Below are 27,176 nucleotides of genomic sequence, written 5' to 3' on the forward strand. Positions count from 1 at the left end.
CCTCTTTTCCCCCCGAATGCTCTTCCTCCGGCGTTTCTGCCGGCAGCAGATGTATCTTCCCAACCCAGCGGTCAGTTCTGAGCCGTGCGAACCGCGGAATGACCTTGCTGCGTTCTGAAGAACAGAAAAACAAGGCAACTCTACAAACAGAGATACTTGTGGCTCATATTCGTGCATGAAGTCTGTATTTGTGAGCGCCTGGAGGAGGAAGAGCCCATTTGGGATTTTCTTGGGGCAGCATCCCGATCACTCACAGATTCCTCAGGGGATCTTTCAGTCTCTGTCATGTTGGTTATGGCACCAAAGCTGTTCTGCAGTTTGAATACAAAATGCGAGCCAAACCATCTTCCTCTACTTTTAAAGACAGGTGAAAAAATAAAAAAAGAGATAGGAGAACATTATCTTCCAAAGGGCTGCCACGCATCAAGTGAGGAGTATGCTTTTCTCTGAAGTCTCTATATGATAAATGCTGTGAAATAAACTTTCTTACCACGTAAGAGGCCACATAAATAGTGAACAATGTCTGTATGTTTTGTGTTTTCAAGACAGTTTTTGGGGTTTTTTTTCCCCCTTGCACTTCAAATGGGAGAGAAATTTCTACACACAGATCAATGAGGGCAAGAATTGCCTCCTGGTATGTGCATAGCTCTTGGAAAGATCAAGTGCTTCTGAAAGTGTTGGTTTAGGGAGTTGTTCTCTCACAAAAGAAAATAATAGAACAATGCTGAGGGAGCAACAAATAACCTTTGCTATATTTTGTAGTGACTGCAGAATGACCATGGAAGCAGATTGGTGTGAGATGAGTGTTTCTATTTGATCACATTTAGTGAAACAAACGTTTGAGACCAAAGGAGACAAAGGCAGAGTATAGAAATGGCAACTTAAAATAGTCAAAGGACATTTTTTTCATGGAACTACAACACAGCTTTTGTAGCAAATGCCACTTTGCCAGCTGAGAGGTTTAATTAGTTGCTTTCCTTCAAGTGCATAGCATTAAGGGCAGGGATAAAACCTTTCTAAGCCATATTTCTTCATCTGGGAAGTATGAGCTGATATGTGCTCTTATCTCTCAGCTGCCAGTCTGTGACCTCTTAACATCTTGGCAAGTGTCCCATTTGCTTCGTTTGTCTAAGCACTGCCATCATCTCAGTCCTGAGCAATTTCTCACATCAGCAGTGTAGGTGACACATGCTGGAGTTGCTGACAAGGCCTGAAGAGCCAGAACCTCCCCTAGAGCACAATCCCCCTGCACTGGGGAGGGCTGCAGGTGTCTGGCAGACAGACTTGACCCTGCATCCTGGAAAAGGAATGTCAGGAATGTGACTTTCACAACTTAAAAGCGAGATTAATAGACAAACAACGAAAAAAGAAACTAAGATGGGGGGGAAGTATTTATGTTATGCTTTCTTCTAGAAGTGTTTTGTGTTGACTCACTGTTCCTGTGGCAACAAACCATCAAGCTGAGCCCTCAAAGAGCACTGGGGCACCTCTGCCAAAGGCACCAGGTATTCCTTCCCCTTGTCAGGCACAGGCAGGACCAACTTGTTCCAAAAGAACAAGTGCTACTTTGGAGCACTGGGCCTTTCAATTTATCAGATGCTTTTCTTGTCATATAATGAAACCCCAAGGAATCCTAGAAGGTTTTTAGTTAAAACTAAACAAAAATAAACTCAGTGGGAGAAAGGAACACATGCCAGCAGTCAAGTACTTCTATTATCTGAAATGTGTTCTTGGTCTCTAAGTAGATGTAGTGAATCTTCTGCTTGTTAAATTGCTTGTCATGATTTATTATTGTAACAAATCTTACGCCGTGATCTCAAAATTAACACGGCTCACTTTGTCTTTTATTCCCAGGAGTGCCTCGTATCAGAGTTACTTAATACAAAATTGCAAAATATATGACTGTTCACTTTCAGTGAAATGGACCCAAAACTACATGACTCAATTGCTAAAAAATGTTTGGATTTTTTTTCTTGGAAACTTGTGGCTTTGGGAATATGTGTCAAGGAAAGGCTTGGAATCTGCATGCACATTTTTTATCAGAGGGTATGGAAGCTTTCCAGCCTCTCCCAGAATTGCTCAGAGCAAAAACAATCGTTTAATTCAACAGGCCAAAACTCTGATCACTTTTGTGAGACTGTATTTTGCCCACAAGGGGGATGTTTAGGCCTTTTAATTTATGAGAAGCCCAGGACCACCATTCTCATCTGTTCATGAGGAACACTGGTAGCAGTAAAGCTCCAAAATTGGTGAACCACCACTAGAAAGAGCTTATGTTTTATTGTTAACATGGCCTTTCAACCATATGTCACCACTTGAAAATCATCTTCTTGAGAAGATGGAAGAAAACAAAACACTTCTTCAGGCTCTTTGAAGAAAATTCTAGTTACACCAATATTCCTTTATTTTAGCCATTCCCAGAATGAACCACACTGATGATGATAGTCCGGTTTTTATGCAGAAGGTTGCTGTGTATACCTCAGCCACTGTCTGCTATAAAGTAGCTGAGGTGCACACATCACTGAGCTCTGCTCAGGGAAAACAAGATCAACCACAGATAATGACAAAATCCTTGCTTTTCTTCTTTACAAATTTAACAGATATACCCTTCATAGAGCAAAAGTGAGTTTTTAGAGGGGAGTTGTTGGCTTTTTCACCCCCTCTCTCTGTATGTGTATTAAAATTGTCATCTCAGCCTGGTACATGAAAAACCACTGCCACAACACCCATAAGCTGTACCTCTGGACTATGCAGTGTCCCACAGTTTTCCCATAAAAAAGCACATACAGGATGTCAGGGAGCTGGAAGCTTCAGTGCAATCTGTAACCAGCCAAGCAACATTCCAGTAAATGGAGATCCACAGAAACACAACCCTTGGCTGTGCTGCTTGTTGTCATGTAAGGAGTAGTTTCAGTTTATGCTGCTTTTAGGGATCTCTCAGTGTTAAAGTAAACCTTCACTAAATGGGCTGTGTTTCTAATCTCTCCAAGAAACAAGCAAGGCAAGTATGCTACTGCACAGCAAACAAGTTATTCAAAATAGAATAAAAGGGTAAATCCTGTTTGAAATCACATCAAAATGATCAGCAAAGGACAAAGGCCTCTCCAGCACAATAAGAAGGTATTTCCAGTGGATGTAGCTGGAATAGGTGGGGATTGAAATTACCTCTTTAAGGAGAGCAGCTCCCCTCCCCACTGCCTTCAGAACTGTGTTTCCTCCTGCTCAATGAAGCATTGCCAGCCGTGCAATGAATCAGATGCTCCCAATGGGAAAGGTATTGGGAATATTCTCATTAATGGATCTGCTCTCTTATTGTGGTCTGTACAAAAAGATGATAAGAACAGATATTGCTTGCCAAGGCAGCTGGACAAAATCCTGCTTGCTTCTTTTTCTACTCAAGCATCAGATGCTGGAATATTTTGAGCTATTTCTAGCTCTTTAAATTGGTGTTTCAGATATGACTGCCCTTTAGCAGAGATGGAGTGGCATTTGCCTTTTGATCTAAGAAGGAATATAGGTATAATTTTCCTGCTTTGCTTTCAAAATGGGCCAGATGGTGCCATTTTAGTATGAATCTTGAATCCAGGTATTTGGAGATTATTTTAACTGCCTGTGGGAAGCTGTGCACACCTGCAGGTCTCAAAGAGGAAAAGCAATATCCATGACACATAGAGCATGTGCTGATAAGTAAACTAAACACAAAGGATTTGAAGGGGCATCAAGGAGATGGCACCAGGATCATGGGAGTGTTGAAGGAACAGTGACTGTTACCTCAGTGTCTCACCCATGGAGGAATACTGATATCTACTTATAAAGAAGCACAGCAGGAACGGTAGGAAAGCTCTCATTTAATTGCTTAAAGCAAAAGGAAGTCTCTAAAGGATGCAAAAAAGGTCAATGTTGACATTTCAGGAGGATTTAATTTCTCTAAGCAAATGGCAATCTAGACTGGCAAAGCCTTACTCTGTGTTCACCTCAAGTATTTAACTCAGGAGCACTGAAAGCTTCAGGGGTGTCCCTGCAGCTGACAATCCCTGTTGCTTGGCCATAGGAGTCCAGAGCTCGTGTGGCCTGGCAGAGGCCTGGCAGCACCGTGGAGGTGTCCAGGGAGCATCACTGCAGACTGCCCGGGGCAGCACCTGGGCTTTGTCGCTGTGCTTTGATGTGCCGAGCACAGCCCTACCCTGGGACACAGCCTGGCCTGCAGACACACGCTGCACAGTGCCAGAGGTAACTCCACTCTTGCTGTCCCCGCTGTCACAATCAATTTCACACCAACACTAGAGATAATCCCGTCTGGCTGTCTGCAGAAGGCAGTGCCCTGGGGAGCTCTGGGTGTGTGAGCCGTGGTGCTGGGCAGGGCTGAGAGGAGGTGCAGCAGCACAGGCAGAGCAGCAGGACAGGCACACAGCTCTCCTTGGGCCAGCTGTGCCAAGGGCTACCTCACTGCAGGAGCTGTGAGTAACCACAGCTTGCATTCCGTGTTGAAAGTTAGACGCATCAAAGCCTGATCTAGATCTCATCCCTCGAGGCATTAACATGAAATTTGTTGGAGTCGTTATCTGTGAGTTTTCATCTCATCTGGAGCAGATGTGGGTAACCACAAAAACTTTCAAAGTGGAAGCTCTTAATGGAAGTGTGGGATTTTCAGAAATTTTCAAACTCCTGAAACTCGACTCTGCCTGGCATGTCTGCAATAAAATATGTTTGTCTTGTGCAGTCTCATGACAACAATCTGAGCGTTTCCCTCTCTTCCTGTACTCAGCTTCCATAATAAATGAGAAAATGCAACAATCTCTGTTTTAGAGGAGAAACTGAGGGATGGCACAGCTATGGTTTACTGCTCTTTGTGCCAGGAAGGTTGGTTTGGGCAGCCTTCTGCCACTAGACTGGTAACTGGTTTTGCTTGTGAAATGACAAAAAAAGGAGGGCATGGGGAAAAGGAACTGCTGAAAGGCTGTGAAATCCATTATAAATAAAAGTAATTAGACTTTAGCATTCCAGACATCTGTTCTGGTTCTGCAGTTACTGGAGGTGATAAATGACCCCCACAGGTAAATCTGCTCTACCACAGGAACATACAATCAGCTTTCAAGCTTTTGGGTCAGTAAGCAGCAATTTGCTCAGGACAGTTTGTAGATTGGGAATTTTTGGTGAGCTGTTAGGAAAATCCTCAGACATTGCTTCCAGCCTATTGTATGGGGAACTTCAGTTCTTTGAAGATGTGAGAGTGTGTCTGAGCAGATGAGCAAGCTTGGCTTGCTTTTTGTAGGAGCACCTGCAGGTACAGTGGGTATTTGGTTAAAGAAAAAAGGCCTCTCATATATGAGACCTTTGGTGACAAAAAAATGTTTTAACCCTTTGGCCATTTACCTATTTCATGAAAAGAGAGCTTAACCTCTTTCTCTATCTAACTTGGGCTCTAAAGAGCAAGAGGCTGAGTGATGTGGCTGAGAGGGAGCATCTCTGAGTTGGCCCTGTGCTGAGCCACATGCTTTGGAAACTCAGAGCAACTACCTCTAACATTTAGTAGAATTTATGTGCTGGAGCTGGTCCTGGCTCCTGCTCTGCTTCACTCTTGCCAGCTGCAGAGCCACCGTGCCTCCTGCTCCATGTCTGCAGGCAAAATCATCCTACACACTTGGCCCAACACCAGTCTGAGTTTATTCACCCTCCACCCTCTCTGGCTGGAACTTCAACCGAGGGCAGCAGTCAGCAGTGTTTACATAGGTTTGCCTTGTATTTTCTAGGGAACAATCAGATTTTTCATGGCAAGAGCAGAAGCTCTGGCCCAGCCAGACCTATTGGCAGATATTCATCTTCAAGCTTGAATCCCACAGCCCCCACAGGCAGGCACAGCCAAGGGCAGAGGAAGCAACAGCCACGGTATTTCCAGGTGCCAGTGGGCCCCCTGTCCCCCCAGAGCTGCATTTTGCACCCAGAGCTCTTTGCTGGGAGGGCAGTCAGCCTGTGTGCCGGGACAGGGAGATCCCAAATGCCACAGGGCTGCTGCAGGACTGAGCCCTTCACTCTTGAGGAGCTGCTCACTGCTGCAGGCTCTGGTTGTGCTGAATTTCCCCCAGACATCACCCACATCCTATCTCAGGTCTGGTCCTGTGGTGATCAATAACGGCTCAGGTGTCTGTCAGTGCGGTGCTGCTGGCTGAGGGACAGTGTCTCCATCCCCCGTGTAGAGGGAATTTCCCTTAGATCCCCAAATCAGGCATGATGTGCGTGCAAAAAGAAACTAAAAGTCAAGCCAAAGCAATTCAAGAATGCAAGGATCTTCAAGGAGATTCAGGGCTTAAAAGCAGATTCTGCTTATGAAACACAGGACAATTGCATTAAATCTGGGTCTATGAGGCTTTCTTTGGCATTTCCTCATCACAGCTCCGGAGCAATTTTTGGCAGATAACTATGCAGCACGAAACAAGGACTGATGACATGGTAGGAGAGGTAATTATCCATGCACACAGTATCCCAGCAGTTCTGTATCATTGTATTCAGGTAAGTGGGTCCTGGATGTTGCAATGGCCTGTGATTTATGTGTCCCCATTGCCCTTTGGCATCTGAGCCGCGGGCCTTGGTGTCTGTGGGGCTTTTGTCAGTGTCCCTTCAGGCCTTCCAGGGCGAGCCGCTCGCTGGTTTTCCCTTTGTTGGGCCACGGACGATTCCTGGGTGATTTTCCTGCTGCCGCCCGCGGGTTCCTCAGTCCGTGTCCGGCCGTGCCGGTGCCGGTTTGCGGGGCGGAGGCCGCGGAGGCTCTGACGGTCCTCCCGGCGCGGGAGAGCTCCGGTTCCCTCCGCCCCGGGCTCCCGATCCCACTGCCCGATCCCTCTCCTGCTCCCGGTCCCGGTCCCGGTCCCGGTCCCGGTCCTGGGATCTCCCCGGTGTCCATTCCGGTCCCGGGATGTCCCCGGTGTCCGCTCCGCTCCCGCTCCGGTGCCGGTCCCCTCAGCCCCGGCAGCGCCCCCTGGCGGCCCGCGAGCCCTCGGGCCCAGAGCCGCCCGCCCCCTGGGGAAGCCCCGCCCCCGGGCGCCGGCGCCGGCGCGGATTGGTTGTGGCGGCCGAGGGGCGCCTTGAAGCCCCGCCCCGTCGCTTGGCGCCCCCTGCGGGCCCCGCGGCGCCTGCGCAGCGACCGCGGCCGTTGTTGTGGAGGGGCCGGTCAAGATGGCGGCCGGGCAGGGGGGCGGCGGCGGCAACAACGGCACCGGCAGCGGCGGCGGGAGCGGGCCGGCGGCCGGGAGCGGAGCGGCGGGGCTCGGCATCCCCGCGCACCTGACTCTGTCCTTCTCGTCCGGGCCGCACTGGGGCGCGGCGGCTCTGCCGCAGTCGCACACGGTGCGCAGCCTGGAGCGGGCCCTGGAGGAGGCGGGCAGCTCGGGCATCCTGTGCCTGAGCGGGAGGAAGCTGCGCGACTTCCCCGGCAGCGGCTGCGACCTGAGCGACACCACGCAAGCCGGTGAGGGACCCCGGCAGGGCCGGGCCGGGGCCGCGGGGCCGCTGCGGGCCCGGCGCTGCCGAGGGCGGGGGGCGCGGAGCCGGCGGGGCCGGGCGGTGGCGGCTGCGGGGCCCCGGTGCGGGGATGCGGCGGGGGATCCCCGGTGGCGGTGGCCGGGGAGGGCCGTGGGGGCGGCCGGGCGGGTGCCCCGGGAGCGGCGGCTCCGGGTGAGGAGCGGGGAGCCCGGCGTGTGAGGGCAGTGGGGGAGGCTCGGCGTTTGGGGGCTCTGGGTGCGGGCAGTGGGCCGGGGTGCGGAGGATGCGGGGCCGCCGTGTCGGGGCCGCCCCGCCGGGCGCTCGGGGGCCGGTTCTGCGGCGGGAGTGCGGGGCCCAGTCCCTGTGCCGGTGCGGGCTGTGAGCGGGGCACGCCGAGCCCGCTGCGGGCGGAGCGGGGAGCCGGAGGTGCTCGGGCAGGTGGGGGCCGAGCGGCTCCGTGTGAGCGAGTGCGAGAGCGCAGGGGGAGTGTGAGTGTGGAAGGGCCCGGGGCTCTGTGTGTGTGTGTGTGTGTTTGTGTTCGGGGACACAGAGCTGTGTGTTCGGGGACACAGAGCTGTGTGTTCGGGGGCCCGGGGCTCTGTGTGTGTGTGCACAGGGCACAGAGCTGTGTGTGTGTGCACAGGGCACCGGGTCTCCCCGCACCGCCCGGCCGTGCCCGTCCGAGCTCACCGCCGTGCTCGGTGTCCGGGCTGGAAGCCGCTGTCCCCCCGGGTGGTGGGAGCGGAGCCGGCGCTGTCGGTGCGCCCGGCGGCTCCGGGGCTGTGCCGGGAGGAGAACGGCTGCGGTCTGTGTGCCTTCAGGGAAGAGGGGCGGTCTCAGGGAATCGGGCATTTGTCCCCGGTGTCGGTCTGTGCTTTAAGGATGGGGAATTGCAGTGGTGTGGGGGAGCGGGGTGTGCAGGGTGAGGAGAGCGATTGAGTTCTCCTCCCTCGGGGGAACGAGAGCTCCGTGTTGTGGTTGGGTTGCACCTTCAAAGGTGTCGGATCCCTTGCAGTCAAAGCTGTATCGCCTGGGGTATCGGGTACAAGGGATGTGTGAGCATCCCGCAGTGACTGGAGAGCTCGGTGTGTTCACTGTGTTGGTAGATGCTTGTGAGTGTGCGCCTGGATTTCCCCAGGCTTTTAGGTGAGATAAACATGGAGGCATTTTTCTATACGGTTCCTAGAAAACAAAGCTACATTTTCCACGGAGGTTTTCTCATATTGAGGCTCATCTCCATTTGCCTGTTTTTTTTTTTTTGTTTTTTTTTTTTTTTTGTTTTTTTTTTTGTTTTTTTTTTGCTGCTGGGGTAGTTGCTGAAAATAGATAATTTTAAATAATGTGCTAGACGAAAATATCACTGAGATGCCCAGGATCTTTTGTTCACAAGTACTAGTGGCTTTTGAAAATGTTGTTTGAGTGAATTAATGCTGTGGGGGGGTTGTTTTGGGGCTTTTCTTTCCCCATGGGTTATGAATAGCTGGCATATTGTTTGGAATGGGAGGCTGTCCGTGGTGGTACCTGGAAATAAAAAGAGGTTCCACGAAATAATGGAAGCTGGAGTTTCCCCTGTAGTAGCATAAAATGTATTTAGCAGTGTTGTCGGTCACTGCTTTGTGTAGATGTTGAATAACCAAAGCACTCAGAAAGAAGCATTGTAGGCATATAGGTAATCTATTATTAAAAAGACATTCTGTATCCTGAACTTGGAGCATCAAGGGTCTGTACTTTTTGTTTGCTTCTAATTATTGCTGTTTGCATTTGGGTAGGTTGTTTTTGTCCATTTAATTTGAGTCAGAGCTGCCTGCAGTGGTCTTGTCTCTGTGTTTTAGATGTAGGAAAGCCCAGTCATTCCCATCAGGATTGAAGTGTTATTGTGAATGGTGGTGTGAAAATGTTTCGAGGGCTGTCTCTGGCAGAAATGGCTTTATTGCTCGCTGCTCTAAAGCCCTGTACTGAAATAGTTAATCTCTGTCTATGTAAGTACCACCTCGGGAGGATCCTGATTTAATGTAGTCCTGCTTTATGAATGAATCCCGGTGAAATACAAATTTTAGACATCTTTCAAAAGATGCTCGTAAACAAAAGACCCGTAGTCTGTATTTTGACTTGATCTGTACAAATTTTTGTCAAGTGAGTGAACGGTGTTCTGCTGGTGAATCATGGACATCCCTGACAGTGTCAGCGTGGCCTGGAGCTCGATGGGGAATTAGCAGCTGCCTCAGAGGCAACCGTCATGCAATTATTGATATTTCTTACGCAGTTATCCCTCTTTCACATGCAAATATCCCCATGAACAAGGTTCTAGACTGAGGCTGAGGCACAGGAGATGGGGGCTTGGGTCACAAATGTTTGTAGAGTTTCACTTTCTGTTTTGAGTCAGCGAGTCTGAAATTCAATTCTGTGGTACTTGAAACAAATGCTTTAAAAAACAGTCTCTGGCCATTATAGATGTAAACAATTTCTTTTCCATATCACCAACCCTTAGGCAGTAGGATCTGCAGTGTTACTGTAAACCCAGAATATTCTATCTTTATATCAGTAAAGTCAGCAAGAGCTATGTTGAAGCACAGCTTCTGTTGATTTATCAAAAATAGCTTGGGATTTTATTTTGCATCTAACTTACATAATGGCTTGCCAATGCTTGATTTGCAAACACTGAGGCATACTTTTTTGTATTTTAAATTATGTGTCTAAAGCACAGTGACCCTGTCTGGCCGTTTAGCTCTTTTTGTTTGTTTTTAACTGTGAATTGTCCTTGCAGCACTTTGGCCAGAAAATCCTTATTTCTTTATTTTTCTGAATTTGTCTTCTGGCTGCCCAAACAGATCTTCTGGGGAGAAAATAATAATTCTTGAGACATCAAGAGATATCTTGAATATTCCAGTAATTTTATGTGTAATTTTGTTTCTGTCTGTATGAGCAGCATTAGGCCCCCTGGCAGTTAAGTAATTGAGTCTATCACATCAGTGTAATCACAGTCTGTTTAGCTGAAGAGTTGTGTGTTTGCTGTTTTATTTTTTTGAAAATAGTTCAGTCTGACAATATAGCACAGGAACCTGAGCCTACTTGTGCCTTTAGCAATTTGCCCCCTTTTTAATGAGTACCTTTTAAAAAATGAGTTTAGTAAATACAAAAGGTGAGTGACCAACAGCTCCAGAAAAATGCCGTAGTGCCATCAGGCTGATTTGTTTATGGCTGTGTCACAACAGCTTCAATTCTCACTTCTCAATTCTGAGGGAACTCCCAGGCAATTATAAGTAGGTGAATGATTGCCTGTAAATAGATGAATGTGGAAATTTTTCCTTTCTCACCTCTGCTTCCTCCTCATAGCCTGGAGTAACACCAGTGTATTCCAGTCTGTTCTGGGAGTGAGCCCTCCTGTCCTGGCTGGTGCCAGCCTTGGCAGGGCATCCTTACAGAGACGTTGTCACCTTTACTTGCATGTCTTTCACTTTTTTTACATCCTTTTTCTGGCCCTTCTAAGGTATATTGTCATTCAAGTGATTACAGATTAAACCCCCAAGGCTTAATATTGAGTGTGAAATGCATAAGAATGTTAATTTATAATGCAGTTCTGCCTCTGCAGTATGCACTTCTAAACCAATTATGTTTTCTTTTCTGAATAAAATTATTTCTGTTGGTGGAGTCAATGTTGATTAAATTGAGAACAGAGGTGTTACAGCCTTATCTGAAATACTGACCTACAAAAAACATTCAGTGTGTAATTTTTTGACTTTTTACCATCTTCATCCATCAAAATTCAACTTGCCATTGCATTGACTTTGTGTTTTGTAATATCCAACAACTAAGGTCTGTAATATTTCTGTGTTTGGTCACCTAAGGAACTCTTTTTGATACATGTTTCTGCTTATTACTGATGATTTGCAGAGGGGGCAAATAATTTAGACTGTGAATTGTATTGCAAAACCTTGTTTGAGAAAGAAAAATGGAGTATGTTTTGCTCCTTGAGATACTCTTTGGTGAAGTGTGTTCTCCCATTTCAGTTGTGCTGCTTGGTTGGAGCTGATTCAAAAGTACCTACTCATACTCCCAGCAAGGCTGGCATTTAGTGCTGAAATCTGTCCTTAGCAAAAAGGTAACTGAATCAGGACGGAAGGCTGGAGCTCCACAGAAAATGTGAAGTTATTTGATGCCTTGCCTTTTTCTTTCTCTCTCTCTCTTTTTTTTTTTTTTTTTTTTTTTTTTTTTTTGCGTGTGTGTGATTAAAGGGTAGTGGGAAGAGACTTCTGAGTTCTCTATCTGCTTTTCTGTGGCTGTCCAACAGACTGATATTCATCATTCTTCCAGTCTGGGATTGTTTGCCACTTGCTGGGAGAATGTGCTGACAGGTCTAGAGAAGGTCTCACACTTCAGGTGAAAATAAAAAATAAAGTCTTATTCTCTGGTACAGAACTAAAATAGTTTTATGCTTGGCAGACACAATTATCACAGATGTGTTTCCAAGTGCCAGTGTATGACTTCTGAAGAAAGGTTGTGCAGTTGAAAGGTTTGAAGGAGCCATGAGCTGCAGCTCAGTGGAGCTGAGCAACAGGAGCACACCCCCGACCACCTGGGTGTTCAGCCAAACCCTCCTGCCATTTGTCACTTCAGCACCCTTCCCATAGGTGCAGCCAGGATGTAGGGAGGGGAACTTGTTCTGTTCAAGACTGACCTAGTACTAGAAGGTTTCTGAGAGTGTTTGCTTCCAGTTGTTATGTGCACTAATGAGAGATACTATAGAATTATTTTTAAGCTGATAGAAGAGGCTGTGGCAGTCCTTAAACACTGCCATGAGGTGTGGTATGAGCAGGACAGAGTCAGAGGGAGGCACCAGCCAATAAGAGCAGATGAAGCTGCTCCAGCAGGGGCCTCTAGGTCTCAGGAGGACGTGCTGGAGTTGTTGCTAGACCCTGTTCAGTGCTGCTTTACCCAGTTTCTTCAGGTTTTTTTTCTGCTTTCATCTTAGTGCAGTTGCCTTGTTCTCCAGTCACATTTTTCTCCAGTGTTCTTTTCTTCCAGCAGTTTAGCTTACTTCAGAAATGTTTCTGTGTAGTTTATCCAGTGACAAGCCATTTTATCTGCACAGAAGATAAGTCCTGTAGTAAGCACTGATTGCTGCAGGTTGGTTGTAGCTTGTCTCATGCCTGCTTAGACTGTGAGCTTGTCAGGAGAGGGGCTTGGATGTGTGTTACTGAGCATATAGAGGCTGGTGGAAGTCTTGGGAATTTTGTGTGTATTTGACTTATTCCTTAACAAATGTAGGCTTTTCTTCATTGCCAAATGAGGATTACTTTCCCTTATATTACTTGTCTGTGAAACAGAAATTTGGAATTAAAAGATTTCAAAGCCAAGAAGGAAATGGTCAGAATTAAACTGGTAAGTGATGGTGAGTTTAGTTGGAATGGACATGCCCTGAGCTGTAATGTGCCAGCTTAAGAAGTCTTGTCAAGAAAATACATTTCACTCTTTCTGGTAGTAAAGCATTTTAACAATTATACTCTAGACTAAATACTGAAGTGCCAAAACAAAATCCTTCCAGTGGGATTTTCTGCTTTCCGGTTCAAGCTCTGAAAGATTTGTGGAGCCAAGACACTTCTAGTAGTGGAGAGGAAGATAATCCTTGACGTGAATTAATGGATTATATCCTTTTGACATGTGAATTTACATCTTCATGTGCCAGACTGAGGAGTGATCCTGGTGATGTGTTCTTTATTTTCCATTTAAATCAAGCTGTGCTAAAATACCTGAACACACTCCAGAGTTGGAGCACTGTGTTAGCTTGTGTTGGAAATGTCTGGATCTTTCTCATGGTGGTGAAGAATTCCCTGAACTCACCTGTTGAGTTCATCCTCATGTTGCAAAATGTGGAATATGTGAAATTTTCTTGAGAAAGGATGTTCTTTGATCTTTGTGTACTTTCAAGCCTACTCAGCAAGGAAGGAAATTTAATTTGTGAAACAAATAGCAACTAACAGGTAAAGCCTGTGATGTCCTGGTGTTAAAAAAATAAATTTCTGTTTTAAGAATTGCCTTGTTAAGATTTGGGGTTGACAAGCTTCAGTGATCTCAGATGTGGGGTCTGTTACCAAGGCTTGGGAAGGAGGATGTGACACTGATAGCGGGCACAGGGAGTGCAGAATTCACGGGCCACAAGGACAGTTGGCAGAACTCCCCAGATAAGGATGAAGCCTATAAAGCCAACTCAGCATCTCTGCTGAATGAGTTCTGAGGGGATAAAAGGGGGAGATCACAACAGTGACTGATGGACCTCCAACCCAAGGAACGCACTGACCCAAATGAAAAGAGACTGGGCACAGGGACTAATTAGCATGAGAAGTAAGTTCATTAGGAGATAGAAGATAGAATACTGATTATTAAGAGAACTATGTAACTTGCAGCCAATGAACACTAATTCCTTTCTTTGCTAAAATGTATAAATAGTAAGAAGTTTTGAAATTTGTTGGTGCACCCCTGAGCACCCAGGCTTGCACAGCTCTGAAATAAATGATCAGTGCCTCTCTCAAGTGTGCTCCTTGCACCTCGAGTAACAAATCTGATTTGTATGGACAACACTGGCACTGCTGTGCAGCAGATCAGCACCAGCATACCCCCCCCCCCAGTTGTTCCAACCTTTAGATCAGAGCTTCTGGTTTAGTTTTCTACTGGTCCAGATTTCAGGAAAAACCTCACATACCTGAACCAACATGAGGTGAGCAGAGGCAGCTTACATGAAAAACAGCCAATTTAGACATGTTGAGTGTAGGTGCACCCAGTGTAGGGTGGGCTGGGATAGTGGGTTCCTTAAGGCTGCTTTGATTTCAGACCAGTGTGCTGGATCTCAGTTCTTTCTCCTTGGTAGCAGAAGTGTGATATTTATTATTTAATTATCCAATTTTCTTTTTCTTTTGAAGGGAAAGCTTTAAAACATTTCTCTATTTAACAACACTAGTCATGTATTAAGATCGGAACTGTGAAACTACAAGTAGATGTGTAGAGTTTGAGGGAAATGCTAGAGGAGCATCCCATTTGACGTGAGCTTGGGAAGATTAAGAGTTCCTTTCTCCTGAGGTTCCTTCTCCAGTTTGTTGAGAAAGTGTTCAAAGCAGGAAGAGATCTGTCTGCTGTGACTAACCACAGAAATGGCACTTAGCATGAACAAACCAATTTCATTGTTTATTTAGCAAAGCTTTCTTCAGCCAGTGGTTTGTGGGCATTGACAGCTTGTGCCTCCTGGAGAGATTCCACACGCAGGTGTTTCTGTAGTGTCTGAGGCTGCTTTTTTCTTCTCCAGAATCATCAGAACAGACAAATGAGTTTTACCCATGTTCCGTGTGGTGACCTCAGATTTATGTTTAGATTGACTAAAAGAGTATCTTTGGGATTGGGTCTGAATACTTGTTTTTAAGCATCTCTTGTCTTCTGTAGGACTGATTTTACAACTGTTCTTAGACCTTCATTGGCTTAGGCTGAAGTATTGCTAGAAAAGCTGGCTAGAAAAATCTATCTGTGATGAGTTAGGAGAGCAGTTCTGGGTTTGTGGGGGTTTATCTACCTTCTTCATATTGTTTTGGAGCAAACAAAAGCCTAACACCAGTATCCTGGATCAGCAACACATTTTTATGAAAAATATGATAATATGAAGATGAGGTTCAAGCGTAAATGTCCTAGCTGAGCTTTGTATTTCAAATTCACCGTGTAGTGTATGTAGTATGTGAATATAAAAGGGATTTTACTGGTTTAAATAAAAGGCCAGTCTGTTGTATCAGCATGTTCCTGATGGTGAGCAGTACTGCATCCTTAGGGAAAAGTGCAAAACCAAGGCAAATGTGATGTTAATGCTACTCTAATACCTGCCTGGACACTGCTGTAACCTGACAGCTTGAGCTTTTTGTTCTCCCTCTTGATCATGGCTTAAATTTATATAAGATAACTTCTCGCTTCTTATAGCTTCCCTTCCAGACTGGTTTCCTAAAATTCTTTCCTTTTGCTGTTTCTATATATTGTTTTTTTAATCCCGGTCTTACAGTAACTAAAGACTTTTTCTGTGAAAAGAACCAAAGGGCAATCGACTTCTTCATATTTTCCTAGTTCCTCTTTCAAAGCTGACCTTAGTAAGGGTGTACTTCTCACTTTCATTGTTCCTGCAGAGATGGAGTATTGAAATACCTGTGATTCATGAGCAGCCATGGCCAGTGTCTTCTGTTTAGTCCTCACGTAACACTCCCACTGAGAGTTTTCCAGTCTAAGCTGGTTAAGCAAAGGATTCCTATAATCTCACTTGTAGAGGAGTTGTCAACCTAAATCATCTGTGGTTCTGCATTTAGCAGCTTTCCTTGCTTCTCCAGTCTGTTAACCCCGGCAAAGCCATTCTCAGTGCTAGCAGCCTGCTTTCATTTCAAGGGAGATTGGAGCCGTCTTGTGTCTAGAGGAGCACTCTGTTCCTGAAGTTTCTTCCTTTTTTCAGACTGTACTTTCTTGGTCACCTATTGTATTATTAGTCTTCAGAAAGTACCTAAATTTCCTAAGTTTCACATCTACATTTTTTTTTTTACCACAATAGTCAATACTATCTTATAAACTTCTTGCTTGTTATGAAAACATTTTTTTGAGAAAGTTCTTTAGTTTGGATAAAAGTAGCTTTACTTGTTTAAAAAAAGCTGCAAGTAGATTCAATATGAGAATATTGTAGAAAACTATAGATACTCAAATCTTTGTCTTCATAAAAATCTGAACCAACCCTTGGAGCTATTCTAATGCTGCTTGGCAATGATGGAATGAAAAATTGCTTGGAATAGAAGTCATGCTATCTCCCACCTCTTTATTTACCTTTTCTATTTTATTGTTGAGAGATAGTGAGTGTCATTTCCTATTTTAATAGGATTTCTGGGTTTCATAATAAAAAAGTGTAATCCTTGCCCTGCAGTGTCTTCAAAGGCATTGTTTCCAGAGAAGTGGTTTCTGCAATAAAACACAAATCAAGTGCCTTTGGTGTGTATTTTGATGTGCAGCTGTGTGGGTCCTGTACAGGGGCACACTGAGGGCCAGACTGTGCTGATGTGATTTGTGTCAGGCCAGGCTGGAAACCACAGCTGGGTTATGTTCCCTGTGGAGAATTCCACCCCTGGTCCACCTGAGCAGAGAGCTGGTGCAGCCTCTGCTTCTTGTCTGCCCTGCCTCTAGATTTTATTTCTGCAGAAGAACTAGCAAAACTGTCTTTAACCTGACACTTGCCAAGATGTGTGGTTGAGGTGTGGCTGAAGCAAACACAGCAGCAAAATTTTTGTGGTGCCCTTAAGCTTTATCCTTCAGTTTTAACATACGGTGCTGCTCCTGGGACCAGGGGCTCTAGGGTGGGGTTCTTCTCTTTTGTGGACTAGATCTTTGTACCAGCTTTCAGTCACTTTTTCCAGCTGCTGATAAAACCAAATCAGAAGGAAGCTTAAAATTGTGTTTTTCAGAATGGGGTTGTGTCAAAGACTTCAGCATGTGGTGGAGGTTGTAGAACTGGGCCAGCAATAAAACTTTTGTGATCTCTTCTACATACAGGTGTTGCACTCTGCTGAGTATTAGAACAAGAGAGCATTTGTTCAAGAAGAGTTTTGCAGAAAACTTTCATGTGAAAGCTGTCATTTTTCTGTAACGTTTTGAAAACTGATGTGGTGGAAAACAGAAAATGAACTTCAGTGGTTATGAAAACTTTCTCAAGCATGCTAATTTTTAAAATAAGCTTTTTAGGTTTTGGTTGAGATGTTCAGTTTTAATTAACTTTATTCCATTTTTCTCACAGTTCATAAGGAATGCCACTCCTTCAACCTGGGGACATATTTCTCTGCCTCTTGCAGGTAGAGTTTCCAGAATTCTGCATCAGCAGTGGATACCCTGATTTATAGGAAGACTTTGTGATACTTAAGCTTGAGAATGTTTTTTAGAAATAATGGAGTGACAGCGCACAAAATTTCACATATTCTAGACTTCTAGAAGAAGTAAAATTAAAGCTCCTGCCAAAACTAACCCCACAGGAAGATGTTGTTTTGTTGTCCCCCGGTCCATTTTGTTGGCTGGTCACCTGCAGCACACTGTGGAGGCCAATTCCTCCGCTCAGCACCAGGTGTCCTGCATTCAGCCTGTTGTGTAGCAGCCCCATGGGGTGTTCTCTGCACAGAGAGACCTTTCTGTCCTGCAGCTCACACTGGTGTCAGCAGGGATCCTTTAGGTGAGCCTTTATTCAAACTGGTGTCTTCCAGGTGAGCTCCTGCCTCTCATCCCATCCCTCCAGCTGGGTGCTGTCTGTGCACTTCCTGAAGGCACATTCTATCCTCTTTGCCAGCTTGGTGATTCTAGTGTTGGCCCTGGGAAATGCTGCTCATGGCTGGTTTGCCAGTTAACTTCAGGTTGTTGAGCTCTCTTTGAGCCTGACAGTGACTTGGGGCCAATTTTCCAACCCTTTCCTGCGCTTTTTGCAGAACTGTTCGTTCCAGTGATAATGTGATGGGAGCTAAGCAGAAACAGTTATTCCATGTGAGTTAAAAACTGAGAACTAAAGCCTGAAATAGCAAGGGATCTGTATTACTTCTCTGTTAAAAGAGTTTGTTCAGCATTTCTGAGAAACCACATCCTTCTGAAATGTCTGGGGTTGGCAACCAGAGTTCCGTTCAGAAGATTGGGCAGTTCTCAAGTAAATATCTCTTTCTTCCGAGGTAGTTTGGTGGACTTTTGATGGCACAGGTTTTGGTAGTTCAGCTGATGATTTCCAGGGTTCTTGGGTCACATTTCATTTGTATTTCCTGGTTCTTTTTAAGGTTTTATATAGTCAGAAGTGCTGTGCATTTTGGTAATGCTCTGTCCTATCTCCTGCATGCAGATTTGCATAATGCAGTCATGCACTGTCAGAATAACTCTAGCTCAAGAATTGCGTTTCCATGGTCAAAGATAACTCTTCTTTCTGCTTTTAGGCCAGGCTAAATCACACCTTGACTTTTATAGATAAATTGTTGTGGCATTGGTTTTTGCAATTTTAACCTCTTTTTAGTTAGGTCACAAATATGTAGTTGGAGAATGTTAGTTACTGTGTGAGGGTGTTTTGGGAACTCGGCTTTAGCATTGCAGATACATTGTACAGTGATATTGAATTCTAATGTAGCTGACAAACAGGAGAAACAACATTGGCTTGTACCTTGATTTATTTACTGTTGTGCCTGGAGTTGGAGGGAAAGAAACCCAAGAGTTGCACAGAACAAAGACTTGATAGAGAAGGGACAATCATAATTGATATTCAGTGTCATTGTAACTGTAACAATGTAGTAGGAAATGTATTTTTGAATTCCTGTCACTCTTCTACTTTCTCTTGTAATTGCATATTGAGCAATAATCTTTCTGTATTCTAGGCCTCTTTTGTGTATTAATTATATGCGGTAGCATCTGGTAAAACTGAATTATTTTACACTTCTTGCAACACCTTAATTTTTAGGAGCATGACAAGAATAACAGTGGATACTTTTATCTCCTCTTACTGCAGGGAAAATCTTGACTAAAAAAGGATTTTTTTTCCTGTTTACTTCTAGATCTTTCAAAGAACAGATTTACTGAAATCCCTCCTGATGTCTGGCTGTTTGCACCACTGGAAACTTTAAATTTGTATCACAACTGCATCAAATCCATTCCAGAATCTATTAAAAACCTGCAAATGCTTACCTACCTTAACATTAGGTGAGTAATGGTGGTTGGTTTTGGTCTGTGTATAACTTATCTCCTTAGAGAGTTGACATTTTGCTTCGTCAGGTCATTGTGTTTGCAGAGTTTTCTTTGTTTCTGAAGTTGTGTAGACAGACAGTGTTCTGAAACTACAGCTATAAAAATTTGCCTCTGTCAAGAGGTTAAATTACTCTGGCCAGAAAGTCCTGCTCATTTTGCACATTATTTACATCCACTGCTGTACTGCTTTTTTTAAACTTGGAAAACATATGGTTGGATTTTCTCCCCAGAACAGAGGATGGATATGAGCTCTGCAAGGAGAGGGAATCTAGAAAACTCTCCTGAACCTGTTTCCCACAACACTTCTGGTTTCTGATATTGGCTGCATCAAATCCAAAACAGTTTTGTTAGTTTAGAGCTGTTTAAATCTCCAAAACCTACTGTATCTCCAAATCTGCAAATACCAGTTCTTACAGTACTAATTCATAAGTAACATGCTCTGTCACAATTTTAAAGAGGATTAATATGATACAAACCCTCAGTATTTTCTGAAAGAAATAAGGCCTGACTTTTCTTCAGCAGCAGCCCATTTCTCTCTTCATGTTGTTTGAGGTGCTGAATATATTTCTTCACACAGAAATGCTGTGTAGTTCTAACTCTTCTTTCAGGAGTCCACTCCCCCGATGATCCTTTGCCAATCTGTGCTTTGTCCTCTCTCATTCCTGTGCTCCTGTCCAAGGGCTGATTTTGCAGTGCAGGAACTGTGGGCTGTAGCATTGAACAGGCTCAAATCCTGCTCAGGTGCTTTGTTACAGGAGAAAACCACTCTCACATTCTAATTTGGCCTTCAGATGGTGGAAGAAACTTATTGTGCATTTCATAGTAAAGCAGGCAGCTCCTAAAAAAACCCAAAACCTGCAAAAACCAGATGAAATCTGGGTAAGCAACATGAATGACTGACTGCTTCATTGCCATGTTTTTATAGTCAGTTCAAAAAAAGTTTACTTGCATGTTGGGTTTTTACTTCTCATGCATTCTACCAAAAAAAGCCTGGCATATCTGCCTGAAATGCAACATAAATAGAGACTTAATTCATACCTATATAAATAACTTATGTGTATTGTTCACTTAGAATTTAACAGGATGAATGCATTGCTTTTATAAGGGTACTGTTAGAAATTGCCTTTCATGTCATGGTGTAATGTTGCAGTTCTATAAACTGTAATAATGGAGAAAATATTTAAAAAGCTCCAAGATTTTTAGATTATGAAAACAGTGCTCTGAATACGTATCATTTAAGCACTAAAACTTCTGGTCTTTTTCTTAATGTAGTATGAACCCAAGTATCAGCACTTAAAAGTAAGTGGTTTTTTGTCAAAAATAGAGCTAGCTAGACCTAAATCAAAACCTACAGATTTTTATTTTTTTAATTTAATTGCTTTTATATCACATCTGAACAAGCTTGTATTCCAATGGCTTTTTAAAATTTACCTTATTAGAAACATTTTATGTGTTTCTGGCAGTGGAAATCTATCAGTGTGGGTCATTTTTCAATGTAGATTTAAATCCAGTAGTGGGTCACAGTGTATTTCATGTGCACAAAGCAGGTATACATGCATGCAGCTGGAAAATAATCTACACAGAAGAAACAGATTTTAATTAAGCAGGATAAAAACAAGTGGCAAGCATGGTTAATTTTAATAGATTTCTTGGTACATTTTGGTATTAGTTTCTGTCCTGTGAAATGGGGATCTAAAAAAATTCCCATACCTGAAATAGGCTGTATCTGATGAGGAATTCGTGATGGGCAGTGTAGATAAAATTGTAATAGGTGGAGGAAGTCATCTGAGATGGGAGAAAAGTTATACAATACTAATAAAAAAGATCTTATAATCCAGTTTCTCTTGTCTCTTTTTCTTGCTTTCAAGTCGAAATCTTTTGTCAACGTTGCCAAAATACCTGTTTGATCTTCCACTGAAAGTTCTGGTTGTCAGTAATAACAAGCTGGTCTCCATTCCAGAAGAAATTGGGAAGTTGAGAGATCTGATGGAGTTGGTAAGTACAACTGTGAATCTTTGGAGTAAGTACACTTACAAGCACTATATATATTATATATTCAATATAATAAGTTATTAATATTTTTTAGAAATACAGAACTACAACATTTAAATTCAATTTCTGTGTTTTATTGATATTTTTGATTTTTTTTCAAGGTTATCAAACCCAGAATGCGTGCTTGATGATGATTAAGGACATAGTAGAGAGAGTTTCATTCCAGTACCTGTGGTATACATGTTTAGAACATCAGAAGACTGGAAAGATTCTTGTAATTCTTGAATCACTCTGATCTACATAAATTCATATTAAATTACTGTCAGAAATAGCTGCAGTCTGTGCTCACTTGATGCAGCTTTGTCACCCTCTAGTGCTTGTATCCAAAAAGCTGTGGAGCCTGCTGCTGATGTTGTACATTTTTTAGTTTTCTGGGTTGGTTCAAGGTTTATTAAGGAAAAAGAATTTTTAGAAGAGGAGCAGGATGCCAGTCAATTGGCAGCAATAGCACAAGAAGTTTCTGACAGATCTGGGAACTACACCAGGAACTCCTGATTCCTAGGCTACAGTATTCATTTCAAACACAGTATTTCACCATTCATTGATTTAACTTCTTGAATTGGTTTTCTGGAATCACTAAATACTTTAAAAACCAGCAAGATCTGTTATGGTACGTCTTCTCCATGGAAAATTTAAGATAGTTGGATTTCTTTTCTTAGATCTCTTTTAATAGTGTGCTTTATAATAGTTTTAATTGCAGTATTCCACTGTGTAATTTCATTTAAGATGTTCAGTTGATTTATTAATTATATCTTTCTTAGGATATTAGCTGTAATGAACTTCAAGTTCTTCCCCAGCAAATAGGAAAATTGCAGTCACTTAGAGAATTGAACATAAGAAGAAATAATCTCCATATGTTGCCAGATGGTGAGCTACTCATCTTCTTTCCCTTGATGTAGGCAAATTAAGTAAAGTGTTAAGAAGATAACTGATTCTTTTTCTTTTTGTTTGCTTTTTTTTTCCTGAATGCAGAATTAGGAGACCTTCCCTTGGTAAAGCTGGATTTTTCTTGTAATAAAATTACAGAAATTCCCATTTGTTACAGAAAGTTACGTCACTTACAAGTGATAGTTTTGGATAACAATCCAATGCAGATACCACCAGCACAGGTTAGTATTAAATACGGATTTTTTTTTTCCTCCACACACACAAGTACAGAAATCTGCATTAGGATCTTAGAGGAAGCTGTTCTAAGTTATACCAATCAAGTTTTCTTATTTTTTTTTAAGCTGTATTTCTTGTATTTCTCCTTTTGGGGTGCTGTGGCTGTAAATGCAGTGCAGCAGGTATTTCTTGGGGTGCGTTCTCAGCAGACATGCTGTGTAATTAATGAAGGCTTCTTCTTGTTCCTGTGTTTCCCAACAGATCTGTTTGAAGGGCAAAGTCCATATATTTAAATTCCTCAGTATTCAGGCGTGCCTCAGAATAGATAAAAAACCAGATTCTTTGGACCTTCCATCGTTAGGTAAACGAATCCCCTCCCAGCCACTCACAGACAGGTGAGTCATGGAGGTTTTGAGTATAGAGAACATATTTTGGAAAGGATGTTTATGGAAACTACTTTTTCTTTCATTCTTGTGTGGGTTTTTTGTGTGTCATTTTTCCTACTGTAGCATGGAGGACTTTTATCCCAATAAGAACCATGGACCAGACTCCGGCATTGGAAGTGATAATGGGGATAAAAGGTTGTCCACTACAGAAGTGAGTATTTTTTCACTGTTGAATTTGTAATTTCTGATTTTTTAGAACTTTCTCCTTTCTATTTTATAAAATTTGAGAAATACCTCAGTAAGTTGCATTTACTATTCTTTCAGTACGTGTGCAGTTGAGTTTTAATCCTCAGACTGCCACGTCAGACACAAATCATTTATATATTTCTTTAACTTTTCTGGTTAAGGCTGAGTCTAATTAATATGATATGATGGGTATATAGGAAATCATGTATTAATACCATTTCCATGTCAGTTCTGTACTAAATGTGTGTGTTTTTGCAGCCATCTGATGATGATACAATCAGCCTTCACTCCCAGGTGTCAGAATCAACAAGGGAACAGACGTTGAGGAATGACAATCACGTAATGGGAAGTAAACTCGATCCACAGAAAGGTAATACCGGTTGTGCATTTGGAATTTTAGGTAACAGAGATACTTTGCTTAGGGAATCTAATGTAAGAAAATGGCACAAAATTACAGGATCATGTGTTGGTATTGTATTTTCATCAGTTCAGAAAACAATGTCAAAATCACAAGCAGAAAAGGCTTGAGAAAAAGGAAAAACTAAAAGATTATTTGTAGCTTAAGAAGGCGCAGTTACTATGTTTTATCTTTATGTGATGTTTTTCATAAGTACTTACTTCTCTCAGGAATAACATTTGGTTAAGAGAACTGTTTTAATATCTTTCCTGTTGTTCATTAATCCTCCCTAGACCAGGAGGCGTTTGACTACATTGATCCCAACACAGAGGAGGGAGCTCTTCCTGAGCAGGGAGATGCACAGATTGGCCCCCTGCTCTCCTATGTCAAGGTACCAGAGACTGACAAATCAAAAAATTGTTCAGTAGCCTTGATTTTTTTTTTTTTTATTATTTTCCCCCCCTTAATTCAATTCTTACTTTTTTTTCCCCCCTATTTTGTTGAAGGAACGGGGTAAACATCCTGAGAAATCCCAGAAAATAGAACAAAATGAGGACTGGGGAGATGAAAAAAGGTAAAACTTCTTGATCTTTTTTGAGTAGGCTTTACTAATAGCGGCAGGGATGATAATGGGGTTTTTTAAAGCTCCTTGCATATGGAGGAAAGAATTCTCATATTGAACAGAGTGTTCCTCTTGGACAGAGAATGAGCTTACAGGAAGCACTGCTTAGTTACTGCCATAATGAGCCATTTCTGTGTCTTGCTTCACTGAAGTCAGGCAAGTCACTAATGTTTGATTTTTTTTTTTTTAGACTCCAGAAAGAACAGCTGCTGGCTGAAGATGATGATGAACTCAAAGAAGTGACTGACTTGAGAAAAATAGCAGCTCAGTTGTTGCAGCAAGAACAAAAACACAGGTATAACAATATTAGTTAAAATAACTTTTGTTACAACTAATTTATTCTTTAACCTCTCTTACACCCAAAAGCTTTTGACACCTTATTTTGAGAACAGTTTTGTCCAGCTGCTAAAGAGTGAAGTGACAGACTCTGCCAAGGTGCCTGTCCTGTGTTTCTTGTCTGAATTCCACAACCTCCCTGCAGTTTGTTTGTGACTGGTTATTTTTATTCAGATACAAGCTAATTTAGGTGATACTTCCTTCAGTCAATATCTTCTGGACTGAAAGGGGAAATTTGTTTGAACATTATTCTGTCAAATGGCAATATCTATGTATAAAAATAAATCATTTCAACTGCCTGCCTTTCTCTGCTTCATTATGAGCATCTTGACAGAACAATTCTTGAAAAGGAGCCATGGAAAAAGTAGCAGATTAAAGGAATGTAATAGAACAGGTTAGCAACTGTGTAAAATCAACAGGAAGGAATAGCTGGAGTCACATAGGGTGGTGTAGGAACAGTTTCTGATCTGTTCCTTTACCAATAAGGCAAATGCTGTAAGGTACTTCATGAGTAAGTTCCTCTGAGAGGTGAAACTTGTATTTAATAGTAGTTCATTAACTAAAATAGTTCCTAACACTCATTCACGGTCCCACACTAATGGATGTAAGTTCATACCAACTTAAATACTATTTTCTTTCTAATTTCTGTGTAATTATGACACTCTGCCATTTTGCTTTTGAGATGGTTGAAATACGCATGAAGCCCTCAGAGAAACTAAGATCCCAATACTATGAATGACAGGGTCTTAGAAATTCACCAGCATTTTATATTAGGTAAATATAGTAACAGTAGTGTGCAGATGTGAAAGATAAAATAGATTTTGCTTAGAACTCCAAGCCCTGCATCTGAAAATTAGTTGTTGTTCACAGGGAGGGGAAAAATAAGAATGAAACCTTAATGCTAGTGTATTCTCAGTACCTAAAGTACTGCAAATAAGGCCAGGAATGCATAATTTTCTCCTATTAAGGAAGAGAGAATGAGGGTGTTTTTCTTATATTAGGTTTTTATATGGTGGCTATTTATGTTGCATGAGGCTCTTGTTTGACTATGTATTTCCTGGTTATCTAATCATCTGAAATGCCAAGCCACTCCTGTTCTGAAACACTGCAACTTGAATTTTACTTGTCATATGTTGTTGTGTCTTAGTGCAGTGGTCTTGCTGATTGTTCTGCTTTGTCTTGATTTATGCAGATGTGCAATCTTAATAGTTCTTACGTTTTACTTCTTAGTTTTAATATTTATGTTTTAAAGTTTATGTATCTTTAGTTATATGAGTTCACAATTACCCCTAATAAGAATTTAGACCTGATTTTGAATCCATGGGGTTTTTCAATCAGCAGTAAGAATATTATTTAGTATTTAGTGAGGATACTTCTATGCTTATTTGTTGAAAATGTGGTCAATCAGTGAACAGAACCCTCAGGGAAGTTAAGCATCACAAAATAATTCCTTACTAATCACGCTCCTGTTTGTTCAGTGTATGTTTTTGTAATATGATGCAGTCTCCTTTCCTTTTGCTTGCTATGCTAACGACTTCCCTGTCCTCTCCCATCAACCTATCCTGCTTCCTCCTCCCGTCTTTGGCTTTGGTGTGCATGAAATGTGACCACAGACGGAGGCCACTAAGCTATAGAACTTCATTCAGTGAAAAGCTCTTCCAGAGGACCAGGGCGGCAGGACGTGCATCAAGGTATAGAGTTCAACTGTGGACTAAAGAAAGGCTCTTGGACATTTCTTGGATGAAAACAGAGTTAAAAGGATTGGCTGAGTTTAGCCTGAGATGTTTTGTTCTCAAAAGCGGTTTGCAGTACATACTTTGTTCTTCAGGATGAAATATTAATTAAGGAAAATATTTAATTAGGCAATTCTCCAAAGAACGCTTTGAGTCCAAACCTAAAAGTTTTTTTTTTTTTTCTTCAAGTTTACAACCCCAGATATAGTACCTCAGGCAAAGTGGTGGTTTTAGTTTTTTAAGGTTTTGTTTGGTGGTTTTGTGTTGTTTGTTTGAAGCTTTGGTTTTAAAGTGATCATTTTCAAGTTAGCATTACCAGAGATAATTGTTTTGGATTTGACCCACGAGAGTATTTGTAATACACAAACATCACCAGTAACATAAAATTGGAGTATAGTGTAGACTATACTCAAACGTGTAGGTGTTGAATGAAGTGATTTCAGAGTTTGTTACCTTATAAATTAAAGCTCTGAAACTTAGTCTGGATACTCATTGTCTTTTTCAAAGAACAGTTGGGTTTAGATTTTCATTGGTTCCAATTGAGCCTGTTTGAATTTCCATCAAAATTAAGTCTGGGTTCTACCTGGCAGCAGGGATTTCCTAAAAGTGTCTAAATCCAGAAGGGCACAGCTTCAGTCACAAAGCAGAGCCAGATGTGGAGTCAGTGGACTGCTGTGGAACAAAATAAATCATCTTTGTCTCGCTGCACAGGATTTCTGGTGTCTTGTTACATTTTAGAGATTCAAGGTAGAACCTGCTTGTCTAAACTTGAGGATAGCTAACATTAAAATTACACTATCATTGTTCACTTCATTTGTATCTTAATCATTGCTATGTTTGCACAAAATCTGAAAGTGTAAGTGGCTGAGAAGAGATTCCACTCTTTAAATTCTGAAACTTGAGAAAATATTTTCCAATATCACTGGTGGTCTTGCCATTGCTTTTTTCTGTCATCTGATCAAGCCCTTTGGAGTAGATGTTGTGCTTGTAGAATATTTAAATATATGGTGTTGGATCATTTAGATTTTAAACATTGTGTGAGTTTTAGAACCCTTTCAGAGGATTAGTTT

The 27,176-nt window shown here is 42.6% G+C and overlaps 1 protein-coding gene across 5 annotated transcripts in view; it reads left to right on the forward strand.

The window, feature by feature from the left end:
- Positions 1 to 6,894: 6,894 nt before the first annotated feature.
- LOC310917820 (leucine-rich repeat and calponin homology domain-containing protein 2-like) overlaps positions 6,895 to 27,176 on the forward strand; it is a 39,227-nt gene continuing 18,945 nt past the window's right edge. For 4 of the 5 annotated variants that reach the window (XM_083876384.1, XM_083876385.1, XM_083876386.1 and 1 more), the window contains exons 1-11: positions 6,895 to 7,462; positions 19,041 to 19,185; positions 21,099 to 21,225; positions 22,044 to 22,149; positions 22,255 to 22,391; positions 22,648 to 22,781; positions 22,896 to 22,983; positions 23,277 to 23,388; positions 23,709 to 23,806; positions 23,922 to 23,989; positions 24,228 to 24,332. In XM_083876384.1, coding sequence (XP_083732510.1) covers positions 7,171 to 7,462; positions 19,041 to 19,185; positions 21,099 to 21,225; positions 22,044 to 22,149; positions 22,255 to 22,391; positions 22,648 to 22,781; positions 22,896 to 22,983; positions 23,277 to 23,388; positions 23,709 to 23,806; positions 23,922 to 23,989; positions 24,228 to 24,332 — 1,412 coding nt within the window. In that variant the 5' untranslated portion in view covers positions 6,895 to 7,170. Of the gene's footprint in view, positions 7,463 to 18,094; positions 18,155 to 19,040; positions 19,186 to 21,098; positions 21,226 to 22,043; positions 22,150 to 22,254; positions 22,392 to 22,647; positions 22,782 to 22,895; positions 22,984 to 23,276; positions 23,389 to 23,708; positions 23,807 to 23,921; positions 23,990 to 24,227; positions 24,333 to 27,176 lie in introns of those variants that run through there. The other variant, XM_083876387.1, reaches the window with a different exon arrangement.

This window comes from Zosterops lateralis (genome assembly GCF_965231275.1).
Source record: "Zosterops lateralis genome assembly, chromosome: 21".
In the NCBI taxonomy this organism is placed as follows: Eukaryota; Metazoa; Chordata; class Aves; order Passeriformes; family Zosteropidae; genus Zosterops; species Zosterops lateralis.